Source organism: Ceratotherium simum, chromosome 32 (genome assembly GCF_057802395.1).
Source record: "Ceratotherium simum simum isolate JZ-2026a chromosome 32, ASM5780239v1, whole genome shotgun sequence".
NCBI classification, from domain to species: Eukaryota; Metazoa; Chordata; class Mammalia; order Perissodactyla; family Rhinocerotidae; genus Ceratotherium; species Ceratotherium simum.
In genome coordinates, this window is record NC_141931.1 from 10,416,072 (window position 1) to 10,429,789 (window position 13,718).

At 36.1% G+C, this 13,718-nt stretch overlaps 1 protein-coding gene across 1 annotated transcript in view; it reads right to left on the reverse strand.

The window, feature by feature from the left end:
* Positions 1-13,718, reverse strand: part of GPR158 (G protein-coupled receptor 158) — a 385,607-nt gene that overhangs the window by 335,385 nt on the left and 36,504 nt on the right. The window contains exon 3 of the mRNA XM_004425290.3: positions 11,634-11,739. Coding sequence (XP_004425347.2) covers positions 11,634-11,739 — 106 coding nt within the window. The remainder of the gene's footprint in view (positions 1-11,633; positions 11,740-13,718) is intronic.

The window sequence follows — 13,718 nt, forward strand, 5'->3', positions numbered from 1 at the left end:
TTTAATTCTTGTATAATACAGTCAGTTAAAGCTTTCTAAATCAGCTAAGGGCTGTAGCTAAGCAACATGATTCTTCACTGTTCAAAAAGGGGGCTGCCAAGCATCAGTAGCCTCATTTCTCACTGAAAGCTTTGACAAGTTTCCACTATATTTTATATAATTGTAGCAGAGGGAGTGCCAGATTAGATCTGATTTGCTGTCATAATGGGATTTTTTCCCACATAAGCTAATGATGCAAAGCTATATTTAACCCCTAAAAAGTCACCCTCAGGCACGCACTGTATATTCTGATTGCTTCTCATATCTAGAATTGGACAAGTAGCAATTTTTCTGCTACTGAAAACGACAAAAGCAAAGGTTTAATAGGTAGAGTTTTTTTTTTTTCCTGATTGGCTCCATTATAAATTTAGCTACATATTCCAAATCTGTTCACTAATTTCATATTTCATCAGATGTTCTCTCACTGAATTGAAAAGATCAAGAAAGTCTGGTACTTTGAGTTCACATCCACTGCTATATGCAAGTCAATCCCCTTACCCCAGCCTACTCTAGCCCAGCTGCATGTGCTATAGGTCTCCCACCTTTAAGCTCAGTCCCTCTCTAACTCTAGGCCACAGAGAAGTTTGGCAGCATTTTTGGTGTTCTGTCTTCAGCAATGGTCTAAGAGGTATTTATATATTATCGTAAACGTAGTGGATCCCCTTGGTAATTCCTTGCAGTGAGCTGTAATCCTCCATATTCGCCTTTGTTTTATTCCTACATTCTGATTTGCATTCTAATTCCCTACTGGGAATGGGTCCCTTCCCTTCCCTGCCCTCTTAGCTGATGCCCAGACAATGTGTCCAGCCCTTACCAACCTCTATCTAAGGAGGTGGATCTCATCCCTTAGGTCCTGTTTCAAACTAGACATTGCTACCATCCCAAGTCAATGCCGTACATTGAACCAAGAGCGCCACCACTGGCAAGAAACTTCTGCTGCTGCCACTCACCCGCCTACAAGATCAAACTCCTTAAATATTGATCCTAATCCAAATTTGTATGTGAGCTTGCCACACTCTCTTGGAAATTTGTTTTGGCCACCTGAAAGCTAGGCCAGTTCTTCTTGATTGGTATACACCTAATTTCCCACATAAGTAAGACTCCAGCATGGCCCTTGGCTGAGCTCCCATGGGTAAAACCACAAGACTAATAGCATCAGCCCATGGGCCACTACCAGTCAGTGATTTTCTTTCCAGACAACCATTGATCACCTTCCCATAGTTTAAATTCCTGAACTATCACTTACTAGTTTTATGACCTTGGTCAAGTTACTTAAAATCACTCTAAGTCTTAATTTCCTCATCTAGAAAACAGGAATAACAACAGTATCTAACTCACAGGGTAATTAAGTATTAAATGAAAGTCTTGTTTATTATTAATAATTATTTTCTTATATAGAAATTGAAAAACAAACGTACCAATGGGACACTTTGCTTTAGGGGATCTCGTAGACTCTTCAGACTTGGGCTGAAGAAAAGAATTACTAACAAATATTATCAAAAGTACCTTTACCTACACCACTCATGAATAAGATCTTGTAAGGGTTCTTTTTTCTCAACATTTTATGTAGTCCATAAAGTTGATAAAGTAGAAAGCTACTACACATCTAGGCTATATGATAGTAATCTTATGGGACCACCATCGTATATGCAGTCCATTGTTGACTGAAATGTCACTATGCGGCACATGGCTATACAAAACTTTAGGGTTGTTAAGAGGCATCCAGTCCAACTATATAGCCAATGTTGCAAGAAGTTTTTATGAGGCCTGCAAAATTTTGTCAAGTGGTATCTTTCACTGTTGAAAATACTAAAGCCTATAGCATCCTGGCAATGTGTGATTGAACAACTCTGACATTCAAATTTATACTTTCCTGTTTAAAAAATATATACTCTCAATTTTTGAACAATTCTCATTGTTAAAAAGTTCCATTTACATTGAGCTAAACAGAGCCTTCTGTAGTTCCTGTTGGTTTACTGACAAATCACAGCCTAGCCCTTGGGTCCTTTAAAAAAAAGTATAAATATCCACATAATAGCTATTTTCATACTTGAAGAGTTGTCAGACCATCCATGCATGGGTCTTCTCTTCCCTGGAAAAACAGCCTCAATTTCTTTGATTCTTCAAAAAACAAGGTCTAAAAGTCCTTAGTAATTCCAATTTTCTCTTCTGAATAGGTTTCAATTTCTATATTGAATTTCAATTCAATATATCAAATATTTTGATGTGTATTCTATATAGAATATTAAATATATGGAATGTATTCCATATATTCAATGTCTAAATTCCCTGTCACACTGTTTCAGGTATTTTCTGCTAAGTTTAACATACAACGAGATGTGAACTTCCCAAGATCTAGAGAAAACCTAAAACTAAGTTGGCTTTTGCTATTGTTGTTTTGCAGCCACACCATACTGCTGACTCATATTGAACTTTCAACTATTCTGCCAAATTTTGTTCACATGTCTTATAACTAAACCATATCATTCTTCCTGATGCTCAAAAAGATAGGTTTCTTGCTTCACATTCAGGATCTTACCTTTGTTCCTATAAGTTTCATCTTGACAGAGATGTCCATTTCTCCAACTCAGCAATATCTTTCTAGTCTCTGATTTTTAATTTTTGATGAATTTGTTATTCTTAATTACTTGTCTCCTATATCATTATTCAAAGAACTTACGAACATTCTGACCAGCACAAGGCCCCAAATAAAACCCTATAACAAACTACAACCTTCACTGCAATTTAACATCAATCCATTCAATCACTATGTATATCCTTAGACCAAACACAAATCCAGAGCCTAAGGGAACTTTAATTCCTCTCTTCACTGAGAGAGACACTGAATTTTCACAGAAATTACTTAACGTAATGCCTATGCACCATGTCTAAAGGGCAATATCCCATAATCTCTGCTACCCAATTCCCAAAGTTAAATGTAGTCTGTAATCAAAAACTTTCCATACACGCTCACTCCTAATCCTAAATGGAGTTATCTGGCTATATGTTTCCTAGAAAATAACAAGTATAAGATAGCAGTATAATAAAACATGTGCTCTGAAATCAGACAAATCTGGATTCTAATTCCAACTCTGCCAATTACTAATTATAGGCAAGTTATTTAACCTCTCTAGGCCTAGCTTTCTCATCAGCAAATGGGGACTATAAAGATAAAATTAATGCACATAAAACACATAGAACAAGGCACGTAGAACAATTCTTGACCAAAAGCAAGTGCTACTAAATAGTTGCAGCCATTATATATATTAATATTAATAAGAAGTTTTAAGATGTTGATAACATCTTTTGAGTTGAAATAGGAGAGAAGTGAAACCCACCCACAGTCTTCACTCTGGATGCATCCACTTCCTACTGTAATCTTTGATTTTGGGGTTTTTGTTTGTTTGCATTAACAATCCTCACTGTGAGCCAAAAAGGAAAAAGGAGTCTCTAAATACAGCAGTGAATCTGCTACCTTCTCACGGACACTCTCAAGAGTCTTCAAACTGATACTCTCTCTCCATCCTCCTCTTCCCAGCTCCATAAAGTTCTAGATAGAGGCACCACTAACAATCAAAAGCTAGATAGACTTTTCTCTTGTGCCCTGTCTTTTAATCCACTCACTTTATACAAAAAGGGAGCTATCTTATACAAATCACTCTGCACCTAATTCCCATAGTTATAAATTTCACTTCTCAAAATTAAAAGGGCTCACTTTCAGGAAAAAAAAAAGTTGGCTGCTTCTTTTCAATTCTCTTTGGAATGTATCTACTAAATACATTCCAAAAAGGTTTTCTCACATAATGTTACTTTTCTCTATATCCCAGAATTCTTAGTAATCCTTAAACTGAAGAACCTGCTTCTTTTCCTTAATATTTATCATGGACGTCATTCTATGTCAATGAATGAAGAATGATATTATCACTTTAAATAGTGTTGTATTTTTTGGCTGCATCATAATTTATTTAACCAGTTCTTTATTGTTGTGCATTTAAGATATTTCCAAATTTTTACTACAATACATAATACAATTATGGGTAGTCTGGTACATATATATTTATGCCGATTTCTGAATATTTCCTTAGATACATTAACCAAAGTAGAAGTAGGAAAAAAAGCACAGATGGAACAAAGAAGTATGCACTTTTTAATGGTGATACATTTTTACCATGTTTCCAGAAAGTTTGATAACAATTTGCATCCCTACCAATAATGCATGAGAAGATCCATTTTGCTAAATCCTCACCAACACTAAACACTATAAAATTTTTTTTCTGTTTGCCAGTCTAGTAGGTAAATTCCTGTACTTCTGGAAGATGCGTGAAGACTTGTCTTTTATGATAGGGATTATTCATTCCTGTGTCTCAAAAATTAGTATGTGATATTTTAGTCACTTAGCAAAGTTAGTACTTAAAAGAGTTAAAGTTAATTGATATATTTTTAAGTTCTCTGGCTTCCTCAAGAATGAAATGATTTCTTTTAAATTATGGATTTCTCTGTCTCGTTCACCACCGTATCTCAAGCCCCTAAAACAGTGCTTGGCATATAACAGCTAATAATAAACATGCACTGAATGAATGAAAACAATGAATTTGAATTAATCTATTAGAAAAGGTGTCTCATGGAAAAGAAAGCATGTATCTTGTTAATCATCATCATAAGAAGAATTACTAAGAATAATATTTCAGCAAACTTTTAAACTGGGCCTTAAACAAAGAAACCCAGTATACCTGATTAGAGATGAGTAGACTAAAGTCAGAATTGGGTAGCAGGAGACAGTGTTAGAAACAGTGGTCTAGGATTTAACCAGGACCCAACACACAAACGAGCTTTCAACCAGACACAAGAGAAAAAAAACACACAGTATTCTAATAGTGATTTTAGATTTTCCTACCAGAGATCCCCCTCTGTCTCACTCTCTCTCCCTCCCGTCTTCCCTCTTTCTCTCTCTCTGTCTCTGTCTCTGTCTCTCTTTCCCCCAACCACAAGATGGCAACAGCCACTGGGGAACTCTTAGCTCAGTTGCTGGAAACATCTTTCTCTGAACAAGAGAGCCAGCTTTCCCTTAACTGACTTTTAGGCACCCCTGTACAGTTATTTTGGAATAGTCATTCCTAACCCTAGTTTTGAAACAATTCCAGAATATCTAGTCCAAATAACTCTCAGGAACACAGTGAAAAACTCTGAAAAATATAATCAGTTTCTATTCATTTTAGAAAGAAAGACTGTAACAAAAGGAAACAAGTAAGGGCTTCACAACTTCAAAAACAAATGGGATCATACAGCAGTGACGTGGCCTCTTTTGGTTAAGCCTAGTAAAGCAAGGATGCTTGACTGAACCAAAGGATATTTAGCCTAGAAGAAAGAAGACTTAGAAGGTAGCTGACAGCAGTCTTCAAATACCTGAATGGTTACTACAAAGAAAAAAAGTTTACTTTTATTTTGGGCAATTCTGGTGGGAGAAATCAAAAGCAATGGCTTTATATTATATATGTTATATATATTCTATTATAGGGAGGCCATCTAACAACAGAGTGGGAGTGGGCTGTCTCCATTAATTCAATAAACATCTTGGCACTGTGCTAGGCACCAACGAACACCTGATCATTGCCTACATTCTAGAGGGAGAGTGTGACTTCATGTTAGCGACATTCTGTATTGGTAACAAGAGAAAAGGGAAATTTTACTACAAATACAAAGGAAATTTAAATATCTAGAAGATCACCAGTATTTACTTTTCTCCACTTACTAGAAGATTTTTATAGTTTTCAGTGTAAAATAATGGCATTAAAAATAGTTTGCAAATTTCTCATTATTAATACTCATTCAATTGAGCATTAACTCAATTGAAAAGAGTAGATCAAAAGAATGATTGCATAATCCAAAATTCACTTCAAGTTTATTCCTGAACGTCCCTTAGTGAATTTAAAGGCAATGTTACAGATTTGATTACATGAGGACATTTAGAGATTTGAAAGCTTTCAATAATCTGTGTGGTCTAACTACACTATAAGCTAGACCATATTCTAGAGCGTAGCTATCCACTACACTGCCCAATATGGTAGCCATTAGTTACATGTGGCTATTATACTTTTGAAATCAGGTTTGTGAGGCCAAAAACCCGAATTCTTAATTTGGTTTAATTTTAATTGATTTGCATTTCAATAGCCATATGTGGCTAGTGGCTATGGTATTGGACAGTACAGTTCTAGCGATAGGTGAAAAACAATATTTGTAAAGCAGAACCTTTCTAGAGAAAAGGGCAATGGTGAGACTGTAGCCACGGGATGAGAATTAATATAAAGCTGTTTCTAAGCAATTTCACTCAATCAGAAATTGAATTAAATAAAAGATCTCTAGAAAAGTAATCTAAACATTGCTGTAGCCAAATGAGTAAACTATGTTCTGTATGTAAGGGGGCTTTCAAAAACGATAATGAATTCCTTCTGCTTTCTTTAGATTTTTCCTTTAGATTTTTGCATTAAATTTCTTTTCTTCTATACTAAATGATATCCTTTCTTACATTTTGACCTTTTTAAAAACATATCTTTAGAGATTCATTAACTTGCAAATAATGGAGTAGCAAAGAATTACAAGTAGATTCTCATCCAATACATTTAATAGAAAAGGAGAGATATCAAAAAATGATCTTAGAGCTATATAAAGCCATTAGCTGAGCTGATGATATAACCATTCCTGTGATTCTGGATAGAACAGTGAATCTGATAATCTCAAGAAGTGGTTTCCAAAGCAGAGGACATAAGAGGTTAATTGGCATGTGAGAAGAAAATACAAAAACTTCTATTTATATTTAACTTTTTTATAAAAAAAGAGAAATAAATTAAGCTTTACTAATATTTAAGACTTGGATCAACATTAATGCCCTCACTCAGTCCACATGTCATATGACCACAATACTGATAAGGCACTTGAACTATCCTGGAGGAGAACTGGGAGTTTCAAGACAGAAATAATGACAGTGGTTACTTCATTCCTTCATTTGCTTTCAAATTTCAATTTATTACCATTTATATTTGACCATCTAAGTGGATTTACAGGGTATATTATTTTAAATTGTAAAATATTTACAACTCTTCATAATTAGATGGTGTGTGACCTGGAAAATCTTTTCCCACACAAAGATGTTCTGATCATTTCAAAGCGAACTACTCTTTTCTAAACTCAAAGATTAGTTATGCATTGCTCTTTACAGAAAAAGGGAAACATTCCAAATTTGCTGACCTGCTCTATGATGACAAGTGGTTGTCAGTAATGTCTATGCAGCAGGCATTTTCAAAAATATATATAAGCTGTTCCTTCAAAGTAAAAGAGACATTTTAATAATCCATGAGAAAGCCTTTGGAAGTGAGCATTTTGAAAATGGATATTTGGAAATGTTTTCAATGTTATGTGGTTTTTTTGCCAAAAACTATAAACACTCGCATAGCCACACAGTTTAAACTTGGAAATAAAATTTCCTATTCTGTTTGAAAATATTCCTTGTGAAAGTTTGAGTGGATTTTTAACCTATTCCTTTAAAATATTAAAATGCCCAGCTTTCCAATTAGTTTGCAGGGACCAACTAACATCAGGTAAGATGAAAAAGTGCCAGCTGTATTTCTGCAAAAATCTTGGCAAAATTGGTAGATGGACATGAAAAATGAACATTGTAATTTAGCAAACACAGTTAACAATTTATTTCTTCAATTTGGACTGACATAACCTTGTGAAGCATATTTTCAACTATGACAAACATAAAAACTAAGTATAAAAATAAACTGAACTTAGAGACCTCTGAATCATTGCATTACCAAGTATTAAACTAAGATTTTAAAATATGATGAAACATAACCGATCATAACACTCTCACCAAAAATTTTTCAAAAATTGTGAATCAATTACATTGCTCTCATTATATTTATTTTTATAAAATACAATCAACATTAAATTATTATTTCATCTTTATCTCAGCCCAATTAAGTTTTCTGATTTATAATATACAGAATATAAAAGTATAACAAAAGGTGTGTGTACTTTGTAGATTAAAAATATACATACACTATGAGCAGATGCTTAAAGCATTTTTACTAATAGAATATAATCAAAAAGTTTCAAGGTCACTGTCCTAATGTTTCCTACTTCATATAGGGACAAAAAAATTTCTTATAAGGGAAACAAAGCTAAAGGAAACCTTTAAAACAAAAATGAATATCAATTTATTTTAATGTTTCTAATAAACTATTCTGTAGAAGAGAATTTTGTATACTCAAAGGAAACAATGATATGAAAATAGGTCAAGAATTATTTAAATGGATACGGACAACATGATCAAGTCCATGTTGCGGTGATCTGGATCAATTATGAAAACAGCCAGTTCAGTTCAGGGTGTCGACTCAGATCTTGCTCTACTATGCCCTTCAAAAGATACTCAGTGGCCTCCTAGACCCTGTAACAACCCAAACTCACAGAGAAATTGTTTTCCTCATAAACCATGCCATGCCTTTCTAAAATGCTCCTCAGGCTTTTGGTCATTGGTCACATACCACTTGTCTGTTTCCAACATCAGACTCACTATTCTGGTTCAAGATACCATGGAGGCTGAAAAGTCAACATACCAGAAAAATTTTAAAAGTGAGAAATTGGCCTCAATTGTAACTTGGAAAATTTGTAACTTCCTCTAGTATTTATAAGAGAAGAATGTTAAACATTGGCAAGATAAAACTCACAGTGAACATGTGTGTCTCTGTTTCTAATGATTTGGATATTCATAAAGACAGATCCCTACACTGTACGATTATGAATCAAGTTAAGTACTTCCAAGAATAAGCCAGTTTAGGGGGCCAGCCTGGTGGTGTAGTGGTTAAGTTCACACGCTCTGCTTTGGCGGCCTGGGGTTTGCAGGTTTGGATCCCGGGTATGGACCTACATACCGCTCATCAAGCCATGCTGTGGCGGCGTCCCACATATAAAGTAGAGGAAGATGGGCACAGATGTTAGCCCAGGGCCAATCTTCCTCAGCAAAAAGAGGACTATTGGCAACAGATGTTAGCCCAGGGCTAATCTTCCTCACCAAAAATAAAAAATAAGCCAGTTTACACGGTAATCCTTGGGGTCTGTAACAGAAGATTTGTGACAAGGAATAAAGGAGAGCCAGTACAGATGAAAAATGCCATGAACAAGAGATTTTTCTTTCTCTTTTCTCAAGCAGTAAAAACTTCAAGAGAAGCCAGTTCCTGGGCTCCAATTCACATAACTATTGTTATTCACTAGACTGAGGATGTGGTAGGGAACTGCTGCAGGTGCCCAGAGTGACCAGCACCAACTACAGAACCTTAGAGAAGCCCAACAAAAAAGTGTGAAGAGTTCCATGCCATGGGCCCAGGCTAGGACACCAAGATCTCCTACCCCCAACTCCAGTAACTTGGGTGGAGGGATCCAGAGTCTAAGTCAAAATATGCATTTTGTAGACTCAGTGCTTGTTGATGTTATTTTTTGATCACTGAGCCTCTTTCTACGACATTTTCAAATGAGATTGATTGAACTGTCAGCTGTCTTGTAGGATATGTTTTTCCAGTTTTTCCTAAGGTATAGAATAAATATATGCTCCCATAAATAATGCCAAAAGTTACTCATTTCAACCTAATCTTTGTTAACCAGAATCGAGGATAATAGTTTATCTTGAAATAATTTAGTTTATTTGATATCTTTAAAAAGACACAACATCCAGAAAATTAATAATCTTGATGCAATGAAAATAAACCAATCTTCCAAAAGGAGAAAGAGGTACTTCCAATATGACCATCTAGTCAAATAAACAGATGTGCTATGAGGGGGGAAAAAAGCTACACCAAGATTATTAGAGGCAGGCAGCAACTGTAACAAACTGAAAAGTAAATATCTCCTTGTTTGTAGACAGACTGCTTATTGAACCACCCAGGAGCACCAGTGAAACAAGGCCCTACAGAAATGAGGACATACAGATCAATATCCACAATATGACACCCATGCAGAAAAAACTCCACTCTAAAAGACAAAGCCAAGTGGCTATAGGCCATTGGCATGGAGACAGTAATCAGGCTGAAGATATTCACCAATCAGTGATTGAAATTCACATCTTTGGAAATGCCAGAATAATCCAAAGGGAAGGGAAACTCAGAAAAGTTCAAAACCGTAAGAACAAATAGTGAAAGGAGGCAAAAAGAGGATCTGAACTTCTGTGAGTTAAGACGGAAGTATTTCACTTGCATAAGTGGGTCCCAATTCGGGGGGAGTGGAGGGAGTGAGGGCTGTGTGGAGGTATATGGAGACGTGGGAGAGGGTGTGGGAATGTGTGTGGGGTACTGAGGAAGTGGGGTCATGGGGATATGGTGGGGATGTGTGATGGATTTAGAGTGATGTGGGGGATTATAGGAGCTTCTAGGGGCTTTAAGGGGTGGGGGGGGTGAGCGATATTGTGGTGGGGAGGATGGGGGCAGGTGGAGGTGTGTGTGTGGAGTATAAGGGGGATGTTGGGAACTGTGGAAGATTATTTGGGTAGTGGTGGGGTATGGGAGTATGTGGGTTGTGTATGGCAGGATATGTGGGGGAGAGCACATGGGAAACATGTAATGGGCATATGTACACACATGTACATGTGTGTATACCTGTGCATGTGTCTGTACACTTATCATTTGTGTAAAGGCACAAATAAGTACTTATTGTTAAATTTCCTTCTGATTTAAAATTTCTTACCTTAAAATTGCACTATGTAGAACCGTCTTTCACAATGGCAAAAATTCAAATTGAAGATGTAGATTACTACATTTATGGGACTATCCCCTCTATTTTAAACAAATCAAGCTGACTTTCCTCACCAATTCATGGACTCAAAGTTGGGATCATCCAAATGTTTAAGATCAGGAATGTTATTGTACATTAGCTTCATAACATTTTGGGAACTTACAGATAGATTACTGAAAATGAAATCAGGATGTCATCACATTTCCTCTCTGAAACTACAAAAGACAAGTGACAGTCTTATTTCCAGAAGTATGATCTCTGTGTCTGTTCCTTACCAACCACAGTCTCTTGAAATCAAGCATGGATAGGAGTTGAAAATTGGAAATACACACATTTCCTTTCTAGGTCCCTGTAAACAGTTTTCTCCTTGTTTCCAAAATTTCCCTGCCATACTTTCTGTATTGCTTTTCTAGCAGATGGCAGTGTGTCTGAATTAATACCACCAGTGTTTCAACAGGCATCCTATTCCATAAAAATGTGCATAATCTCGTTGACCCCTCCTGGGACTGCTTTCTCACTTCACGGCTATTTTAATTTCTAGCCCATTTTGAAGCATAGGATCAGCCTTTGACTAAAGCCAAACTTCAGACATAATTTTAGTTTCAGACTTCTCTTAGGCTCCCAATGAACAGCTATTCTGCACAACTTTCATTTGCTACACCTCTTTCACTTCATTTGGCAACATTCACACCTGCACAGGAGACTTTTTCCCAGTCAGATGCCTCTTGTTCACTTACCCAGACAAATATAACATATTCAAAAGTAATCCATTTCTGAGCTTCTGATTTCAGAGGACTTTATTTTCACGTTCTTACCTCTGAATTGTTAAGGTGACATTTGTGAGTTCCTGAAAACCAGCCATCATTTGAACATTGGTCAATGTCCACTTTCTGAAGATTTATGTCAACTTTCATGACACCCCTTAAAAACAGAGAAAGATAAAAAGAACAAATTAATCTGAGCCTTTACGATTTCTAACTCTGTATTCTATCCTAGAAATCAGACACATCAGCATAAAGAATGCAGGAAAAATTTTCAAATTGCCCACTCATATTCAGCTAAAGTGTACCAAGTGAAGATAAAGACACAATAGAACAGAAGCAAGTATTATTTACAAAGGCAGGGACTCTGTATTGTTCACTGTCTTCAGCTCCCCATATAATGCCTGGTACACAGTAGGTGTTCAATAAATATCTGTTGATTGACTGAACTCCAGACAGTATTTCTCTGGACATGGTAGCCAAGTTGACTCTAAAATAATACCTGCTTCCAGTACCCTTTCTATTAAAGTAAACCAAAACAAAGTCCTCATCTTATTTCTTTCTACTTCTATTTCCCATTTCAGGGCCAGGATGGGGAGGTCAAGGGGAGAAGACAGTATCAAAAATCAAGCATCTCTTTCCTCTGATCTTCTATTGCAACGACTTTAAACAGCTCTTCAGGTCTCCCAGTGTTCCACAGAGAACAAAGTTTTGCAACATCTACAGAAATGCTGATTAGCATTTTTCTTTTAAATCTAGAAACAAAAACACTGCATTTCACTTGGCCATTTGAGAAAAGCTTCTGAGAAGTCACAAATTCAGAGCCAAAGGCACAATTACTAAAAGAGTTCCAACTTTATCTAAAATTCCTCCATTTTCTCTAAGCAATCTTCCTACATTTTCCTGAGACCCCCGTCTCCTATTTTTCACCACCACCAGCACCACTAACGGTAGAAATATCTGTCCTACATTGAACCGTCCTACCTGGACTTTATTGAAATAAATATTCTGTGTCCTGGGCCCTAAGGCCTGAAGCTTTATAATGCCATTTTTCACAAACTCGAGTAAAGTATAAACACCACTAAAACCCACTACAAGTAAAAACACATTTTCAAGGTCCAATGTCCCCAGCTTAAACTATTTTCACTATGATATTATTAAATATGTACAAACATCAAGGTAGGCTCAGATTCCTTGTATCACAGCTCTTGTAGCTACAAAAAAAATCCCACAAAATTACAAAATAAATGCAAACAAATATGTAAAGCCAACAAAATTTAAATTAAAAGTATTAATTGGAAAACAACAATGATGATGCTTTGCCAAACTAAATCACCTCTCAGAACAGGAATATGGTACCTACTGCTACTTCAGCAAGCCTATTTTACCACATGACTCACTTCTCTCCTCTCTTTTCTCCTTTTAAACTACTGTGAAATCTCCTGACAGAGTGATTTAATGTCATTTGGGTTTCATTTGGGGTGAATAAATCACTTACGTTTTTAGGCCGCCTCTGTTCTCTCTTCCTATTAAACTGCAACAAAGTACTACACCACGTAGTGCTAAAATGCTCACCAGAGACACAAACCAAACAAGGACACCAAAACCTTCTGTCAGTATCTGGCAATCCAGATGACCCAGAATATGCATAAGTTAATTTTTCAGATTGAAAATTATCACATAAAACTTGTGAATCTTTCAGAGAAGGATTGCAAACTACTACTATTATGGACCATAATTTCACAAAACAAATATTCATGTGAAAAATAACTGGATTCTCAGGTAACCCTAATGCCCTAACCCAGTTCACACCTTTGCTCTTTCAACAAATACTTATTGTCTGGTACGGACATATGACCATAAGAGATGCTGTATAGGTGAATCATATAGGCCTTGCCCCCAAGGAACACCAAAAGGTACAAGATGTTTTAAAAAGTATCAGCAAGTTTAATGAAGAACAGTTGCTAAATTCTGGGGAATTTGGACAGCTATCATTTGGGATATAGTAGAGATTCAATAAATACTTGTTGACTTGTTGACTGTCTTCACTACCAGGATTTTCAATAGAACTATGTTCCACATAAGTTATGCCAATCATGCAAGCCCACTTAGGCTCTCTTTCTGCTCTTTGGAAAATAA